Genomic DNA, 19,375 nt, shown 5'->3' on the forward strand with positions numbered 1-19,375 from the left:
AGTTTCTGTAAAAGATGACCACACTGTAAATGAAGCGATTGGGCGGAGACGTGTGAAGGAAAATGTTGACGTAATCGGCGCTTGGCGCTTCCAACAGAAACTGAAACGATTAACAAAAAAAAAAAAAAAAAAAAAAAAAAAAAAAAAAAAAAAAAAAAAAAAAGAACTGGCTTTGAGCACTATGGGACTTAGCTTCTGAGGTCATCAGTCGCCTAGACATATCCATGCCCGAGGCAGGATTCGAACCGGCGACCGTAGTGGTCGCGCGGTTCCAGACTGTAGCGCCTAGAACCGCTCGGCCACTCAGGCAGACTGCAATGTTTAACTTCACGATGTGAATTTGACAATGCGACTGCTACTTCGCTGGCATCTGTAGAAATGAAAAACACAAGGAAGTCGACATGAAGTTGAAACGTCCCCTTAGAAACATTATACAAGACTGTGCTTAAACTGACACACAATATTTTTTAGCGCAACGCAATCTAACTTTCAAAAATCCCTACAAAAGAATGTCCATGACTAACATTAACCTATACCTTTCACAAATCACTTACCTCACAAAAATCTTCGTTACTCGAACTACTGCAATACAGCGAGCGCAACTACTGCCAGCTAAATAAAAGATTCAAACTACGGAAGGCACTAACTACTGATAGGTATAGTCAGCAAATGAAAGATTTTAATAGAGAACAAACAGTGTATTTACCTTAATAGTCAAAATATATGTGGTAGTTCATGACATCCAGTCTTACAAATTACAAAATCCGCCATTTCTCTCCCAACGTCCACCACTGCTGGCGGCTTACCTCCAACTGCGCAACGCTACGCACTGTTCACATCCAGCTACCGCTGCCCAACACTACAATGGCGAGTATTACAACAATGCCAACCAGCCACAGACTACACACGGTACAGCCAGTGATTTTCATACAGAGCGCTACGTGGCGGCGGCGTTACCAATAAAAAAACCTAAACAGCCTACTTACAAAGTGTTTCAGACAAATCCCATATGTGATGAAACCTAACGACAGAACCATCGGACGCCTTTTATTGTGCCACATAGAAACAGTTACCATTGTTAACAAAGTGGTCATCATCAATCGTGAACGTGCATCGTTTTCTTTTCAGTTCTTGCTGTGGGGGTGATAAGCCGACAGCTACCTTGTTGATGTACAGAATATCTAATGATAAATTGTTACTTAAATTTACAGATATATTTATTGGCCAGTACGAAGACACGTTTTCCATCAATATCTCGACATCCTTTTCGATATGTCGGTGGCCTGTAACATAAAACAGACCGAAAGAAGAACAAATGCGTCCATTATTGACAAAATCAGTACCTTCAGACCCCTTTTATTTCTTCTCAACCAAAAAATTATCCAGTTCTATGGCCATATTGTGAGAAGAGAGGGAGAAAATCTCGAAAAAATAATCATGGAAAGGTAAGGTCGAGGGTACAAGACAGGAGGGAGGAGCAATGAGCACGGGGAGAGATCAAATCCAGGAGATCTCTGGTCTGCCTCTTCAGAACGTTCTGAGAGCAGCTGCTAATTTGCCAGGGTGGAGGCATTTGATTAGTCGGGTCACGATGCTCAGCAATCAGCAAACCGACTTTTGATGGTGATGACATGAAGCAAACAGGAACATAGCTGTAGGAAAAAATAAATATACAGTACTCATCCTGAAATAACTCTTTTGATGTATGAAGAAAGTAAAGTGGAAAACAAGGAAAAAGAAAGCACAGCAATAAGAGGAAAAAATCTACATCGTGTTATCTTCACATACTGTTGCTACCTAGAAATAATTGGAACATCGCTAGACACTTCTTTTGGATTCATGTTGCAATGGCTGTAGAAAACTGAGTGTTAGTTCATGTGCCGGCCAAAATTTAAATATTACGTAATAGTCCTACCTATAAGTGTAAGTTAAGCCTGGCTGCTGCTCGTGAATATTATGCTAGTAATTTTAATTGGTCTCTGTGTTTCTCAGAAAATGGACCCGAATGATGAGCGACTCAGTACCTGGATTAATCACGTGGAGCATATGAGGGACATGCTTCACACGAAATTAAGGGGTTGGGTACAGGATATGCAATACGTCAGCGAGCAGACAGCGAATTACAAGGTGGAAGAAGACAAGAAGTCGCCTGGGAAGTATATAATAAGGTATACACCAGTGTACATTGAAAGCTATGTTTAACACATTGTTGTGTTGTGTTGTGGTCTTCAGTCCAGAGACTGGTTTGATGCAGCTCTCAAAGATACTCTATCCTGTGCAAGCTTCTTCATCTCCGAGTAACTAATGCAACCTATATCCCTTTGAATCTGCTATGATTTTTACCCTCCACGCTTCCCTCCGGTACTAAACTAGAGATCCCTTGATGGCTCAGAACGTGTCCTACCAGCCGATCCCTTCCAGTCAAGTTGTGCCACAATTCTATTCAGTACCTCCTCATTAGTTAGTGATCTACCCATCTAATCTTCAGCATTCTTCCGTAGCACCATATTGCGAACGCTTCTATTCTCTTTATGTCTAAACTACTTATCTAAACTATTTTATCAAACTATCTAACCTATTTTGTCATACTCATTATGACTCTTGAATCAATTTTTGTTTAACTGTTACACAAACTACTGAGATTATTTAATTCAGGATAGAGCAAACAAACGTTACTAATGGATATGGATATGGTTACAACAACTAGTCATTATGGGATTTCGTTTGGTCTTCAATTTTTGCTATTGTATTTTGTCTTCAAATGGGTCACATGATTCGCAGCAGACGAGCAGAGCAAACCATTATAATGAACGGTGTTACTACTTTTACTAGAGGTAGTACTGTTGCTTTCGTGTACTACCTAAGTTTTTATAATTTATCTAAACAATGATAACTTGGGCAATCTTCTGGCTACACCGGCAGTCGTAGTTAGGTCAACAGTACAGCGGCATCGACGTTGCTTGGCTGCTAATGGGGGTCACGTTAAACACGTAAAATAACCCTCCACTCGTGCAAAAATTGTAACGGAATGTCATTTTATTCTATTAATACTGACTATCGAAGAGTGTCTACATTATTCTGGACCCATCTGTATACATTTAAAATCAGTTCAGACTATACGGTGAGTCACTAACTATTGCCACCAAGAATAAATCCGAAAGTATGATAGTAGCTGAAAAGTTTGTGGGACATATGTTGCACGGGACAACGGGGGCAATACTATGAGATTTGTTTTTTGTTGCTAGGTGCTGCCGCTTCGGAGGTATGAAGGTCCATTTTTTTTAATGGGATGCCATAGCCTGGTACTTATTTCCTGACAACGACTATCAAGATGAATCCAGTAATGTGTAACAGTAACGTCTTTGAAGGCCAACGAAGGTCACAAAGGTGGCATGAATGTTCATTTACCGAAGGTGTTCGTACTGATGACCATTGGTATCAATGCCGTGCTGCAATCTTCCTATCATTGACTGAGTGGTATTCCTTATCACATCGGCACTTATCGAAGCACATGATCTGACCATTCTCTCTCGTATATCATGCAAATAGTAAATGTTCGCCGAATACGGCGTTTCCATGTAACGTGCCATCGACATGTAAACACCATTCGACGGTTTCACAATACATCACTAATGGGAACGACATGACTAGTATCGTCGAATCAAACGAATGTGAAAGATGTATTCCTTCAAGTTGATATGCTTCTCATTTACAGAGACTGCCAACGACATTTAGTGAGAGCTATTCGCTGAAAGACATCCCCAATGTACTCACCCTACACGTGTGTATGATAAATTGAGAACAACTGGAACAAAAATGGATCTGAGCAGTATGGGACTTAACATCTGAAGGTCATCAGTCCCCTAGAACTTAGAACTACTTAAACCTAACTAACCTAAGGCCATCACACACATCCATTCCCGAGTCATGATTCGAACCTGCAACCGTAGCAGTGGCGCGGGTCCAGACTGAAGAGCCTAGAACCGCTCGTCCACATGCAACTGGATCTTTAACGCATCAGACACATTTCCGGCAAAGGATAGTTACTAACGAGGGAACGGAAATTGGTACTCTTGCAACTGTGGTTCGAGATCCTTGTGTTAGTTCACGTCAAATGGCAAGGGAATTGGCATGAGCCAGAATAGTGTTGTTCGTGTTCTGCGTCGCCATACATATCATGCTTAATATCTGTCTCCACCAAGAATTAACTCGTACGGATTGTGTGAGTGGACTCAATTGCAAATTCAGAGGGATGACACATTTATTAAACTGCTTTTATTTACTCGTGAGGCAACATTCACGAACCATAGAAATGATAATTTGCATAACATGCCTTACTGGGAAACTGAAAATTCATGTTGGCTGCGACAAGTTGCACACCAAAAATCATGGTCGGTGAATGCATGGCGTGGGATTCTGGATGACAGACTTATTTCAAGGAAGGAAATCTTTATGGTAGGAAGTACACCACATTCCTGCAAGAAGCGTTAGGTCTGTTATTGGAAGAAACACCTTTAAGAACAGAACGTTTTATCAACACGATGGGTATCCGGCACATCTTTCGGCTAGAAATGATTTGCAGAGAGAATTCCGAAACTTTTGGATTGCACGCGGAGGAGATGTGTCGTTGCCAGCTCGTTCGCCATACTTGACGCCTCTGGAATTTTTCTTCTGGGGAATCGTAAAAGACATTGTTTATAAATACGTTCCAGCTGCACCTGAAGTGCTGAAGTGATAAGGAATATCACTCAATACATCACTCAATACTCAATCCCCCCCCATGAACCATGGACCTTGCCGTTGGTGGGGAGGCTTGCGTGCCTCAGCGATACAGATAGCCGTACCGTAGGTGCAACCACAACGGAGGGGTATCTGTTGAGAGGCCAGACAAACAGGTGGTTCCTGAAGAGGGGCAGCAGCCTTTTCAGTAGTTGCAGGGGCAACAGTCTGGATGATTGACTGATCTGGCCTTGTAACAATAAGCAAAACGGCTGAAAGCAAGGGGAAACTACAGTCGTAATTTTTCCCGAGGGCATGCAGCTTTACTGTATGATTGAGAGCTACATCAAACCAGCCTATGGACTGCAGAACACCACAACAAAAACAACAACAACAACAACACGATAAGAAGATTGCAGCACTGCATAGTTACCAATGGTCATCACTTCGAACATCTTCTGTAAATGGTCGCTCATACCACATTTTTGATCTTCGTTGACCTTCAAAGACCTTACTGTTACAAATCATTGGATTCGTCTCGATAGCCGCCGTCGGAAAGCAAGTACCAAACTATAGCACCCATTTAAAAAACGAAGTTGATCTCTGAAGCGACTCCATCAAGCAACAAAAAACCAACGTCATATTACGACCCCCATTGTCCCGTGCAACATATGTCCCACAGACGTTTCAGCTACTATCATACTTCCGGATTTATTCTAGGTGGCAATAGTTAGTGACTCACCCCGTACATAGAGTGGTCAGGAAAAGTCTGGAAAGCGCCTAAGGGTGTTACAGGGTTGGCTGCACTCAGAAATAAATGTCACAAAGAAAATGAGATACAATGCGCTGTTTCTGAGTTAATTAGCACTGAAGTTATCCAGTATAGTTACTGAGTGTGCAGCTTCAATAAACGGGCTTGCCGAACGTGTTCTTGGTTTGCTTTCCAGAAAACCAAAAAAATTATATAAAAGTGGGACACCGATTCAATACCGAACCGATTCAAAGGTTGAGCAGTTTCATGTGCTGCCATTACGCCGCCACCAACTGACGGTAATTATATCTGCCGGCGAGCTTCAAATTTGATCACGAAACTGTCTGATTGGTTAAATTCAGTGCTATTTATCTCGGAAGGTATCGAATTTTTTTTTAAAGAATTATTTCTCATGACTATATACCTTGCAACACCATCACAAACTTTTCAGACTATTTTTGACCACCCTGTATAATAACACAGAATTTTTTTTCTTTATTGCGATTTTAAAACCTGTACAACAGGCAGGCTGTCAGCATCATTCTACGCTGCTCTTCAGCCGTAGAAAAGACAATGAGAGAAAACAGAAGGAATACACATAATTTACATAATGTCGGTTAATAAAACAGTACACACATAAATACAAAACCACGGAGCCGTTCACACTTGACGATAATCCACACTACAAACTGCTGACACGACGCAGTAACACTGATGATGTCGATGGCACATGTGAACGACGGAGTGTGATGGTGAACACTAAACACAAAACACGACGGCACGCACGAGAAACGGACGGCGATGATCTCCGGTGCGTGAATGTTCACGTAACGTGTGCGAGTCCGGGGACCTGCCAAGAGGGGGAGAAGCGTGTGGGGGAGGGAGATGGGAGAGCAAAGATGCCAATGCCAGAGGAGATGGGAGGAGAAGCAGAGCGACGGGGGTAGGAGAAGCCTGGGGGAGGAGTGGGGAGAAAGGGAGGAGTGAGGGAATGAGGAGAGAAGGGAGGGAGGGTGTCCAAAGGAAAAAACACAGGAAGTGGGAGGGGAGGATCAAAGTAGATAGGAGGGGTAGATGGAGGGGAGGAGGGCATCATCAAGGAGGGGGAGCTGGCGGAAGCCACCTTGGGAGAGGGTAGGGAGGGTGGGAAGATGGAGAGCAGGTGGGACGTGGGAATACAGGTGGGTCAGCGGACGTGGGCGGGAGAAGATGGGAGGGACCAGCGGGTGAGGAGGATCGAGTTTATGGGAGGCGTAGGGGATCCGTATCCGTTCGAGGAAAAGGAGGAGGTGGGGGAATGGAATAAGGTTGTACAGGATCCGTGTGGGGGAGGGGAGACGGATGCGATAGGCGAGGAGGAGAGCATGGTGTTCAAGGATCTGAAGGGATTTGTAAAAGGTAGGGGGGGTCGGACGGAGATCCAGGCAGGTTCAAATGGCTCTGAGCACTATGGGACTTGACATCTGTGGTCATCAGTCCCCTAGAACTGAGAACTACTTAAACCTAACTAACCTAAGGACATCACACACATCCATGCCTGAGGCAGGATTCGAACCTGCGACTGTAGCGCCTACCACCGCTCGGCAACCGTGGCCGCCTGATCCAGGCAGGGTGGCCGTAGCAGAGGACAGGGCGGATGAGCGATTTATAGGTGTGAAGGATGGTGGAGGGGTCCAGACCCCACGTACGGCCGGAAAGGAGGTTGAGGACGGAGTCGGAAGCGTGCCTTGGTTTGGATTGTCCGGAGATGGGGGGGAATAACACAGAACATAGTCATTCGTGTACGTCTTCTGTGGATGAAAAATGTACACTGCTACAGTCGTCCGTTAAAGTTCCATGCTTTATGTACATAAATTGAAGAATCTGTTGGTAATGATAAAAAATTACATCAACATTTGTTTAACGTTATACAGCGTGGTCCAGTGATAGTAACAGGGTCAAATATCTCACGAAATAAGCAACAAACGAAAAAACTACAAAGAACGAAACTTGTCGCTTGAAGGGGGAAACCAGATGGCGCTATGGCTGGCCCGCTAGATGGCGCTGCCATAGATCAAACGGATATCAACTGCGTTTTTAAAAATAGGAACCCCCATTTCTTATTACATATATGTGTAGTACGTAAAGAAATATGTAGGTTTTAGTTGGACCACTTTTTTCGCTTTGTGTCACATGCCGCTGTAATAGTCACAAACGTATAAGTACGTGATAATACGTAACATTCCGCCAGTGGGGAAGGTATTTGCTTGGTAATACATTACCTGTGTTAAAATGGACCGTTTACCAACTGCGGGAAAGGTCGATATCGTGTTGATGTGTGGCTATTGTGATCAAAATGCCCAACGGGCGTGTGTTATGTATGCTGCTCGGTATCCTGGACGACATCATCCAAGTGTTCAGAGCGTTCGTCAGATAGTTACGTTATTTAAGGAAACAGGAAGTGTTCAGCCACATGTGAAACGTCAACCACGACCTGCAACAAATGATGATGCCCAATTAGGTGATTTAGATACAGTCGCGGCTAATACGCACATCAGTAGCAGACAAATGGCGCGAGAATCGGGAATATCAAAAACGTCGATGTTGGGAATGATACATCAACATCGATTGCATCCGCACCATATTTCTATGCACCAGGAATTGCATGGCGACGACTTCGAACGACGTGCCACTGGGAACAAGAGAAATTACGGGACGATGACAGATTTTTTGCACGCGTTCTATTTAGCGACGAAGCATCATTCACCAACAGCGGTAACGTGAAGCGGCATAATATGCACTATTGGGCAACCGGAAAATCCACGATGGCTGCGACAAGTGAAATATCAGGGACCTTGGCGGGTTAATGTATTGTGCGGCAATATGGGAGCAAGGATAATAGGCCCCCATTTTATCGCTGCCAATCTAAATGGTGTAATGTATGGTGATTTCGTACATAATGTTCTACCGATGATACTACAAGATGTTTCACTGCATGACTGAATGGCGATGTACTTCCAACATGATGGATGTCCGGCACATAGCTCGCGTGAGGTTGAAGCGGTATTGAATAGCATATTTCATGACAGGTGGATTGGTCGTCGAAGCACCATATCATGGCCCGCACGTTCACCGGATCTGACGTCCCCGGATGTCTTTCTGTGGGGAAAGTTGAAGGATATTTGCTATCGTGATCCACCGACAACGCCTGACAACATGCGTCAGTGAATTTTCAGTGCATGTGCGAACATTACGGAAGGCGAGCTACTCGCTGTTGAGAGGAATGTCGTTACACGTAGTGCCAAATGCATTTAGGTTGACGGACATAATTTTGAACATTGATTGCATTAATGTAGTATTTACAGGTAATCAAGTTGTAACAGCATGCGTTCTCATGTGTGATAAGTACACAAAGGTACACGTATGACATTGGAACAACCGAAATAAAATATTCGAACATACCTACGTTCTATATGTTAATTTAAAAAACGTAACTGTTACCAACTGTTTGTCTAAACTTGTGAGCGATATGTTTGTGACAATTACAGCGCCGTCTATCACAAAGCGAAAAGAGTGGTCCAACTAAAACCTTCATATTTCTTTACGTACTACGCGAATATGTAATAAAATATGGGGTTCCTATTTTAAAAAAACGCAGTTGATATCCGTTTGACCTATGGCAGCGCCATCTAGCGGGCCAACCGTAGCGCCATCTGGTTTCCCCCTTCAAGCTAGACAAGTTTCGTTCTTTGTAGTTTTTTTCGTTTGACGCTTGTTTCGTGAGCTATTTGTCCCGGTCATGATCAATGGACCGCCATGTATATCACTGTAGCTCATCACAAGGAAAGACCTTTACTTCCCATTCCAGTAAGCAGTTTTAATCTGCCAGGGAGTTTCAAATAAGCGCACACATCCTGCTGAAGAGTGAAAATTCCATCATGCATATTTTTACGTTCTTGCATGCACTGTACGTGATTAGGCGTGTTTGTTTTATTTGCTTTTAACGTTCGACCTCGCCGCTTGTGGGTCAACAGGTTGCCGCTGTTGAATGATCGCCTGCTGTCGTACCACGGGCAGTACCTCTCCTTTCGCGACGACTTCAGCGCGCAGTGTGAGAAGCAACAGCCAGAGGCGTCACCAATGTTCGCTCTCGCCGACGCCCTCTACGGCTTCTACTACAGCGTCTGGTTCGACAAAGCTCGAAGTTTGCTGCCACTTTACAAAATTCATTACTTTATAAACAACTTCCCAGGAACACAAAATGTACCTCCTATCGACATCAAAGGTAAGTTTGATTCTGGGATACACGCGCTCCACGTTTATGCACTGGAGACTGTTGACTCTACAGTCATTCGAGGGATCAGGTACAAAAACACCTGTAGATATTCACTTTTAGATCTTCCGAGATTTTCTACATCACGTAGGATAATTGCGATAGTTGCTGCTGTCCTTTCCACCTTCGATCTTTCGACTGGCTGGCAGCTCTCCATCCGGATTTGTCTCAAGCGAACACTTCAATTCGACGTCTTTTTGACTCCTGCACTATACAGCATCAGGCAGGTAGGTTAGAAAATTTAAAAAGGGAAATGGATGGGTTAAAGTTAGATATAGTGGGAATTAGTGAAGTTCGGTGGCAGGAGGAAAAAGACTTTTGGTCAGGTGAATATAGGGTTATAAATACAAAATCAAATAGTGGTAATACGGGAGTAGCTTTAATAATGAATAAAAAAATAGGAGTGCGGGTAAGCTACTACAAACAGCATAGTGAACGCATTATTGTGGCCAAGATAGACACGAAGCCCACGCCTAGTACAGTAGTACAAGTTTATATGCCAACTAGCTCTGCAGATGATGAAGAAATTGATGAAATATATGATGAGATAAAAGAAATTATTCAGGTAGTGAAGGGAGACGAAAATTTAATAGTCATGGGTGACTGGAATTCGAGAGTAGGAAAAGGTAGAGAAGGAAACATATTAGGTGAATATGGATTGGGGGTAAGAAATGAAAGAGGAAGTCGCCTGGCAGAATTTTGCACATAGCATAACTTAATCATAGCTGGCACTTGGTTCAAGAATCATAAAAGAAGGTTGTATACATGGAAGAATCCTGGAGATACTAGAAGGTATCAGATGGTAAGACAGAGCTTTAGGAACCAGGTTTTAAATTGTAAGACATTTCCAGGGGAAGATGTGGTCTCTGACCACAATGTATTGGTTATGAACTGTAGATTAAAACTAAAGAAACTGCAAAAAAGTGGGAATTTAAGGCGATGGGACCTGGATAAACTGACTACATCAGAGGTTTAACATTTACAATAGAAATCCATTATTCTTACGGAAAATATCATGTAAGTAAAAAAGTTGTGGAATGTTTTCAAAGAGATAGTATCGACAGCATTTAAGAGAGATATATATCACATAAATTAATAAGTTATGGTATCGATTCCCCATGGTACACAAAATGGGTCAGATGGTTATTGCAGAAGCAACGAATAAAGAATGCCAAATTTAAAAGAACGCAAAATCCCCAAGATTGGCCAAGTTCTACGTAAGTTCGAAATATGGCGCATACTTCAATGCGAGATGCTTTTAATAATTTCCACAACGAAATTCTGTCTCGAATTGTGACAGAAAACCGTACGAGATTCTGGTCATACGAAAATCACACCACTGGCAAGATGCAATCAATACCTTCACTGCGCGATAACAACTGTGAAGTCATTGATGACAGTGCCACCAAAGCAGAGTTACTAAACACGGTTTTTAAAAACTCTTTCACCAAAGAAGACGAAGTAAATATTCCTGAATTCCAATCAAGAACAACTGCCAAGATGAGAAACATAAATGTAGATATCGTCGGCCTAGCGCAGCAGCATAAATCACTTAATAAAAGCAAAGCCTCCGGTCCAGGTTGTAAAACAGTCAGGTTCCTCACAGAGTATGCTGATAAAATAGCTCCATATTAGCAATTATATATAACCACTCGCTCACAGAAAGAACCGTACCTAAAGCCGGGAAAATTGCTCAAGTCACACCAGTACCCATAAAGGGAAATAGGAGTAATCCGGTGAATTACAGGCCTATATCACTAACGTCGATTTTCAGTAGAGTTTTGGAACATATACTGTATACGTACATTATGAAGTACCTCGAAGAAAACGGTTTATTGTCATATAGTCAACACGGATTCAGAAAATATCGTTCTTGTGAAACACAACTAGCTCTTTGTACTCATGAATTAATAAGTGCTGTCGACAGGGGATGTCAAATTGATTCCATATTTTTAGATTTCCAGAAGGCTTTCGACACAGTTTCTCACAAGTGTCTTCTAATCAAACTGCGTGCCTACAGAGTATCGCCTCAGTTGTGCGACTGGATTCGCGATTTCCTGTCAGAAAGGTCACAGTTTGAAGTAGTAGACGGAAAGTCATCGAGTAAAACAGATGTAATATCTGGCGTTCCCCAAGGAAGTGTTATAGGCCCTCTATTGTTCCTGATCTCTATTAACGACACGGGAGACAATCTGAGTAGCCGTCTTAGATTGTTTGCAGATGATGCTGTAATTTACCGCACGAGCGACAGCACACGTCATCTCTGAGGTAGCGACGAACTGTGGATTTTCCAGTATGACCATTTCACGAATGTGACTTGAATATCAGGAATCCGTTAAGACATCAAATCTCCGACTTCGCTGCCGCCGGCAAAAGATCCCGCAAGGACGGGACCAACGACGACTGAAGAGAATCGTTCAACGTGAGAGAAGTGCAGCCCTTTCGCAAATTCCTGCGAAATTTGATGCTGCACCATCAACAAGTGTCAGTGTGTGAACCATTCAACGAATCATCATCGATATGGACTTTAGGAGCCGAAGGCCCACTCGTGTGCCTTTGATGAATACACGACACAAAGCTTTACTCCTAGCCTGGGACCGTCAAGAACGACATTGGACTGTTGATGAGTGTAAACATGTTGCCTGGTCGGACGAGCACTCGTATCAAATTGTATCGAGCGGATGCACGTGTACAGGCAAGAAGACAACTTCATGAATTCAAGAAGCTGTAGGCTTTGTAATGGTGTGGGGCGTGTGCACTTGGACTGATATGGGACCCTTGATACGTCTAGATACGACTCTGACAGGTGACACGTACGTAAGCATCCTGCCTGATCAGCTGCATCCATTCATGTCCATTGTGCATTCCGACAGACTTAGGCATTTCCAGCAGGACAAAGCGTCACCCCACATAACCTCGAATTGCTACACAGTGGCTCCAAGAACACTTTTCCAGGTTTAAACACTTCCGCTGTCCACCAAATCCCCCACACGTGAACATTATTGAGCATTTCTAGGAAGCACTGCAACGTCAGCTGATCTCCACCCCCTCGTACTCTTCCGGATTTAAGGACAGCCCTGCAGGATTCAGGTGTCAGTTCCTTCGAACACTACAGCAGACATTAGTCGAGTCCATGCTACGTCGTGCTGAGTGCTCAGCGGTGTACTACAAAATATTAGGCAGGTGTAACAGTTTCTTAGGCTCTTGAGTGTAGCTTCTAACTGAAATAATGTACCGGGTGATCAAAAAGTCAGTATAAATTTGAAAACTTAATAAACCACGTAATAATGTAGATAGAGAGGTAAAAATTGACACACATGCTTGAAATGACATGGGGTTTTGTTACAACAACAACAAAAACATAGTTCACAAAATGTCCGACAGATCGCGCAGGACAGCAAAACGTCAGTGACTGCACATGAGAATCGTGTAAAAAAGGAGCTGTAATGAGAGAGGGAATCAGATGCACCAGCAGTGGCAGCATGTTGACGTTTCCATGAAAAGGCGCTTTTAGTGAAGCTGTGTTATCAGAATGGGGAATGTGCTAGTTCAGCGTTACGACCCTGTCGCCAAAGGAAGGGGATTCGAAAGGGTAAAGGTCCGTTGACAAATGCAGCTGCGGCGAGAATGATTTCGAAGTTCGAAGCCACGGGTTGTTTAGACGATAGACCCCGTAGTGGCCGACCGAGCACAAGGCGTAATGCTGCTGAGACAGTTCAGGAAGAAACGGAGACTGTAGCGGGTTCGTCTATGCGCGGGGAAGTCAGCGCTCGTGCAGTCGCACCGGCATTCCATACACTACGGTTGGGTTGGCACTGAGGCTTACCCTCCGATGATATCCGTACAAAATCCATCGGCATCATGAACTGTTACCTGGCGATTTAGTGAAGCGGAGGGCATTTTCGGTGTGGGCGTTTCAAAAGATGGCGGAACATGACGATTGGTTGAGTAACGTGTTGCGGACCGACGAAGCTCATTTCACTCTCCGAGGGTCTGTCAACGCCCACAAATGCAGAATTTGGGCTACCGAAAATCCTATAACTGTCGTGGAAATTCCATTGCACGACGAGAAAGTTACTAAGGGTTGGATTTACCACATCTACCTTTATCGGGACCTTTTTTTTCGAGGAAATACTTGCTTCTGGTTTTGTAACTGCTACCGTGACGGATGAGAGGTACGCCGATATGTTACAGAATCGCAGCATCCTCAGCCTGGCTGATAAACACCTGCTGGAACGTACGATGTTTATGCACGATGGGGCTCCACCCCATATTGCTAGATGCGTCAAAGATCTCTTTCGCGCGTCTTTTGGTGATGATCGTGTGCTCAGCCGCCACTTTCGTCATGTTTGGCCTCCAAGGTCCCCAGACCTCAGTCCGTGCGATTATTGGTTTTGGGGATACCTGAAGTCGCAAGTGTATCGTGATAGACCGACATCTCTAGGGATGCTGAAAGACAACATCCGACGCCAATGCCTCACCATAACTCCTGACATGCTTTACAGTGCTGTTCACAACATTATTCCTCGACTACAGCTATTGTTGATGGTGGACATATTGAGCATTTCCTGTAAAGAACCTCATCTTTGCTTTGTCTTACTTTGTTATGCTAATTATTTCTATTCCTATCAGATGAAGCGCCATCTGTCGGACTTTTTTTGAACTTTTGTATTTTTTTGATTCTAATAAAACCCCATTTCATTCCAAGCATGTGTGTCAATTTGTATCTCTCTATCTACATTATTCCGTGATTTATTCAGTTTTAAAATTTATACTGACTTTTTGATTACCTGGTACGTATAATCACTGTTGAAGTTGACGCATCTGACTGTCTTGCTATCAGAAAGGATTCCCTAGTTCTTACGTAATGCTCATATGTATGCGTGAATTTCAAAGTATGGGAAAATGTATACGGAAGCGCTCGTGTTACAGAAACGTATGGGTAACATGATCTCTAGCTGGATGGAATTAATTGCACCGATATACGAAACTTATAACCATTTAAAGCTGATTGCAATGTGAATTATCGATCGTATACTTGCATAAATAAATCGTGCTATCTACATAGGCTAATTTCCTTTAAATTTAATAATGGATTCAATACCCTAAGTAAAACATTTCACTCTGCGGTCGTGTGTCAGTTCCAATAGTAAATTTACTTACGTAAACTTGCTGCGTAAAGAAAGTTAGATCCAGCGAAAACTACTATCTTTTGTTGTATGTGTTTGATACTGTTCCACGATAACGTTACAACTAAGACCAGCGATGTAATTTACCACCTTTACTAACTTTCTTCTATTTTTCTGTTGCGATAAAAAAAAGTAACTTTTTACACTTTTGTGTATCTTTCCATTTAAGAGCAGTTTTTGTAATACACGAATTATTCGAATAGAACATCCGAAGTATGCTTTCCATTTAATTTCCATTAAGAATAACAGTTTTCCTCTTGACCATTAGACGGTCTTAACTTAATTAATTTCTTTATGACAACTTCATCGCAGTTACGATTATATGGAAAATGTTGAGTATCTTTGCCTTCCTTAGGACGACTTTTTCAACTAATATACACTTAACGCCTTTACTCTTTGTTTTAAATATAAGTCGTAGAACAGAAATCGTAATAGCGTACGAGTAACAGCAAACATTTACGTTCCCACACATGGACAGCAGTAAAAACCGAAGAAAAAGGGAGAAGGAAAAAAGGAGCTAGGTGCCACCATCACTTTTAACCACACAATTTTACATTTGTTCAAAGTTCACATCTTCTTCAGGTTTTGACATTACACGTCCCATTACAGTGCCTATGTTGAGTGGTCACTCCACACGATGAACAATAATACGGGAGAGCTATGTGGGACATTCAGCGTTCGTGGTCTATATCTAAAACGCGCTAGGGTGTATTACCGCTGTAGGAACAAGCGAATCTTCCGTGGAGATACACGAGGATCTATCAGAATAAAGTAACACTCTTGAGTACTACCTTCAAGGCCGAAAACACGAATTCTCCATCAACAAAAACTGCCACAGCAACAGGCCCCTCCAACCATCTCGGAATTTTGATGATCTAACGCGCCAATCAGACAAAATTTGGCACGATATCCCTCAGGAGCAGTCCAACAACTCTAACAGTCAGTGCAGTGCCAAGACGAATAAATGCTTACATAAGGACCAGAGGTTGTTATTGGTTTGCTCAATTTGTGTAACTATTGCTCTTGAATAAATAGTCCAGGTTGCCTTATCTTTGCATGTGTATGACACCTACCGATTTCTGTCCCATTCGGATAATTCCTTCATGATGCGTGTTTCTTTTTTTTTTTTGTCTCAGACGTGAAATCATTCTAATGTATTAATGCAGTTGCCTTCTATGACTTTTAAGGTGCGTGTCCATTTTAAACAGTATTTTGACAATACAAAATCAGTCAAAATCCATGTGTTCATAGTTCCTTGGACTCAGAAATCCCTTCTACTGCACTTCCAACGTCATACCAAAGTTCATCTTCTGCAGCTGGCCACTTCCAGCTCTTATTAAACTTACCGAATACACAGACTTATGATCTGTTTTTCTCGATGCCTGTAACCACACCGAGGTATAGTTCACCGTAGTTGATAAATAATCATCCCTATTAACAATTTTTAGATCACACACCTTTGTTTCTTTGGCCAGCCTGGTCGATAGCGAGTTGCTGACGACACAATAGTAACTCTGGTTTCGTGATCGAGTACCATTTTGAAACTGGCATCGCTAAGGTAAATTCATCGTAGTTGACAAATAATCACATAATAACATTTGTTTAGATCGACACAATAGTAACTCTAATTTCGTGATCGAGTACCATTTTGAAACTGGCATCGCTAAGGTAAATTCATCGTAGTTGACAAATAATCACATAATAACATTTGTTTAAATCGTGCACTTTTGTTTCTGTGCCAGCGTGACCGACTTCCAGTCCCTGACGGCACAATACTGACTTTGGTTTCGTCACGTAGTACTATTTTAAAATAGACATCGCTATGTGATGTCACTTCTGGGTTGTTAATGTTGTGGTTGGCAGGAGAGCCAACACGGTGTTATTAGAGGAGGCCGAAAGGCACGCGATTTAGCTCACGCAGGCTGGCGTGAGGTCCGGAACAGGACAAGGAAATTAGACTTTAGAAAAACGGACGTAGCTGGTGGAACACTTAACTTTAATCAATTAATGGTGAACGTCGCTCTTGACATTACATGATTCACAATATCAATAATAACTGATAATGGCGCCTTGCTACCTCGTAGCAAATAACGTAGTTGAAGGCTATGCTAACTGAGAATACTGAAGAACAGTTATTCAGTTCACACCAACTGGCAGGGTAACTGAGCAGTTTAAGAAGGACATGCTGTGTTGGGGATGGTGGTGACATGCATAATACTATAACCGTTTATGGTGGAAAGTTGTCCACCTTTTTGGCACATTCAACTTACATCGACTACCAACCACTTGCTGTCGTTGATCTTGCAGGTGAGGACTGGCAGCTGGAGGACAAAAGCAACGCTACGCTCTCCGTGGACACTGGCTGCATGCAGCTGTTGGCCAACGCTCTGGACCACCCCACGTGTCCACTGGAAGCCCTGCCTCCAGAAACCATTAAGCGGCGCGAGCAGTGCCGTGTGCAGCTGTGGCACGACCTGTCGCAGGGGTCGCCCCACGTACCCGTCACCAGCTACCTGGCCTACACGCAGAGGGCGAACGTCAACCTCTGCCTCTTCGCCTGGATGACTGTCAACTCAATCAGCATCTGCCAGGACGTCCCCTTTAGTATGATTCAGTCTGTGCGAGATGCCCGCTGCGTTTTCGGTGCTCCTGACGACCAATCCTGCACGCAACCCAACGCAACCGACTCTGTCTGCTCTGTTTCCAGGGCCATTCTCCTGCTGAAGTGTCGCGATTTTGCTTCCACAAGTTATCTCGAGGCATGTCGCGCCCCCATGGACCACCGTGGATTTTACTCATCAAACCGTGGATATTATATACAGGAGAAAGACAAGCCGACAAACAGAATACTGACCTACAAAGACAATCTAAACAGTGGCACCTTGAAGTACAGGGATTTTAAAATCGAGGGCTTAGAACCTTTAGAAGTAACGTTTGTAGCAGTGAATATTCTCTTCCGAGTTTTGACTGCCGCAGTGTACGTGTACCTACCCAATTTACGTAACTTGCCCGGAAAGATATTCTTGTCCTTTCAGATAACAGGTGTGATCCAGATCTTGTTTTCTGAGGTCTTGTATCGTATGGCAGGTGTCCCCGACTTATCTACGACGGTGCAGATCGATAGCGCACTAACTCTTCTGAGCTGTATCTGGCTCAACTCATTCTGCTACCAAATGTACGCATGCGTTCGTCACCTCAAGCTTCCTAGCGACCTAGAACGTGCTGAAGCGAGGAAGGTATTCCGCCGTCAGTTGATGTGTTCGCTAATACCCTGGAGCGTAGTACTGGTAGCAACCATTGCTTTGGAAAGAACGAGCGAATATTACCTGTTGCACAGTCGTATAATATTCATCGTGGGAATTTCTCTATCAGTAACTTACAATATGGTTTGTCTTGGACTGGTGGGATACATGTACCTACGTACTCGGAATTCCATGCGGCAGCTCAAAGTTTATAGTAAAGAGACGTTTGGCTCAAAGAAACTAATTCTTTATATGTCAGCTAAGACTGTCACTTTAAGTGGCATAGGCACCATTGTTAGAATTGGCTTCCACCAGGCACAAGGCATAGCGCAGTACGTGTACTATGTCCATATAGCTACGATGGTACAGGGTCCACTGCTTTTCGTTTTATTCGTTTGCAACAGTGCAACTCTCCCTCTGCTCAGGGAGAGACTAGTAGCACGGTGGAACCCCGATGTCATCAGGCCAGGACAAGAATTGTGTTCATCTGCCGAGAGAAATCTGGCAAAGAGAGTCAATGTACCAACTGCGGCTGCGGAATCCACATTGTAATCTCCAAGAGTGTTTTCTTTTCCCCAAGGATTGTCTTCGTTGTGCTAAACCCTGTCATAAGTTATCATTGTAGAAGCTAGCTGGTTTGAGAAAATTAACTGTGATTCATGTAAAACCGCTTCCCTATTTTGTAATATGATCTTTATTTTTGCAATGACATTAAATAATTAATAAATAAAATTAAATCTATATGAAAATAGGATGTAAGCCTCTATTTCTTTTATCCAACAGGTTCAAGATTTACACATATATACCTCATTAACGTGCACTCCACAAATTAAACAAGAAAAATTTCGTCAAAGACGAAGATGGTACAAGAACTTAATTTTAACGGCGAATTACTTTAAGTGGCGTTCTATTAAGTGAAGGCAACAGAATCTACTCTTAGTATACATTTATAAGAACTTTGTCCTTTCTGCAGAGTCTTGAGAAGCTTTTAACGCACGTCTATTTTTATCTTATGTTTAAAATTACATTGAGGCTTTGTAAATAACTGATTGCCCAGCCATGGCTCATCTAATTTCTCTCACTGTATATGGAAAACCTGAAATTCTGTCTTCGACTGTCTATAAATTACCCTTTTCTGGCAGTTTCTTAACAGTGTCACATG

The 19,375-nt window shown here is 43.0% G+C and overlaps 1 protein-coding gene across 1 annotated transcript in view; it reads left to right on the forward strand.

Moving 5' to 3' along the window:
- Window positions 1–18,945, forward strand: part of LOC126292146 (uncharacterized) — a 71,792-nt gene extending 52,847 nt beyond the window's left edge. Inside the window, exons 5-7 of the mRNA XM_049985986.1 lie at window positions 1,993–2,168; window positions 9,484–9,734; window positions 17,279–18,945. Coding sequence (XP_049841943.1) covers window positions 1,993–2,168; window positions 9,484–9,734; window positions 17,279–18,765 — 1,914 coding nt within the window. The 3' untranslated portion in view covers window positions 18,766–18,945. The remainder of the gene's footprint in view (window positions 1–1,992; window positions 2,169–9,483; window positions 9,735–17,278) is intronic.
- The last annotated feature ends 430 nt before the right edge of the window (window positions 18,946–19,375 follow it).

This window comes from Schistocerca gregaria, chromosome 9 (genome assembly GCF_023897955.1).
Source record: "Schistocerca gregaria isolate iqSchGreg1 chromosome 9, iqSchGreg1.2, whole genome shotgun sequence".
In the NCBI taxonomy this organism is placed as follows: domain Eukaryota; kingdom Metazoa; phylum Arthropoda; class Insecta; order Orthoptera; family Acrididae; genus Schistocerca; species Schistocerca gregaria.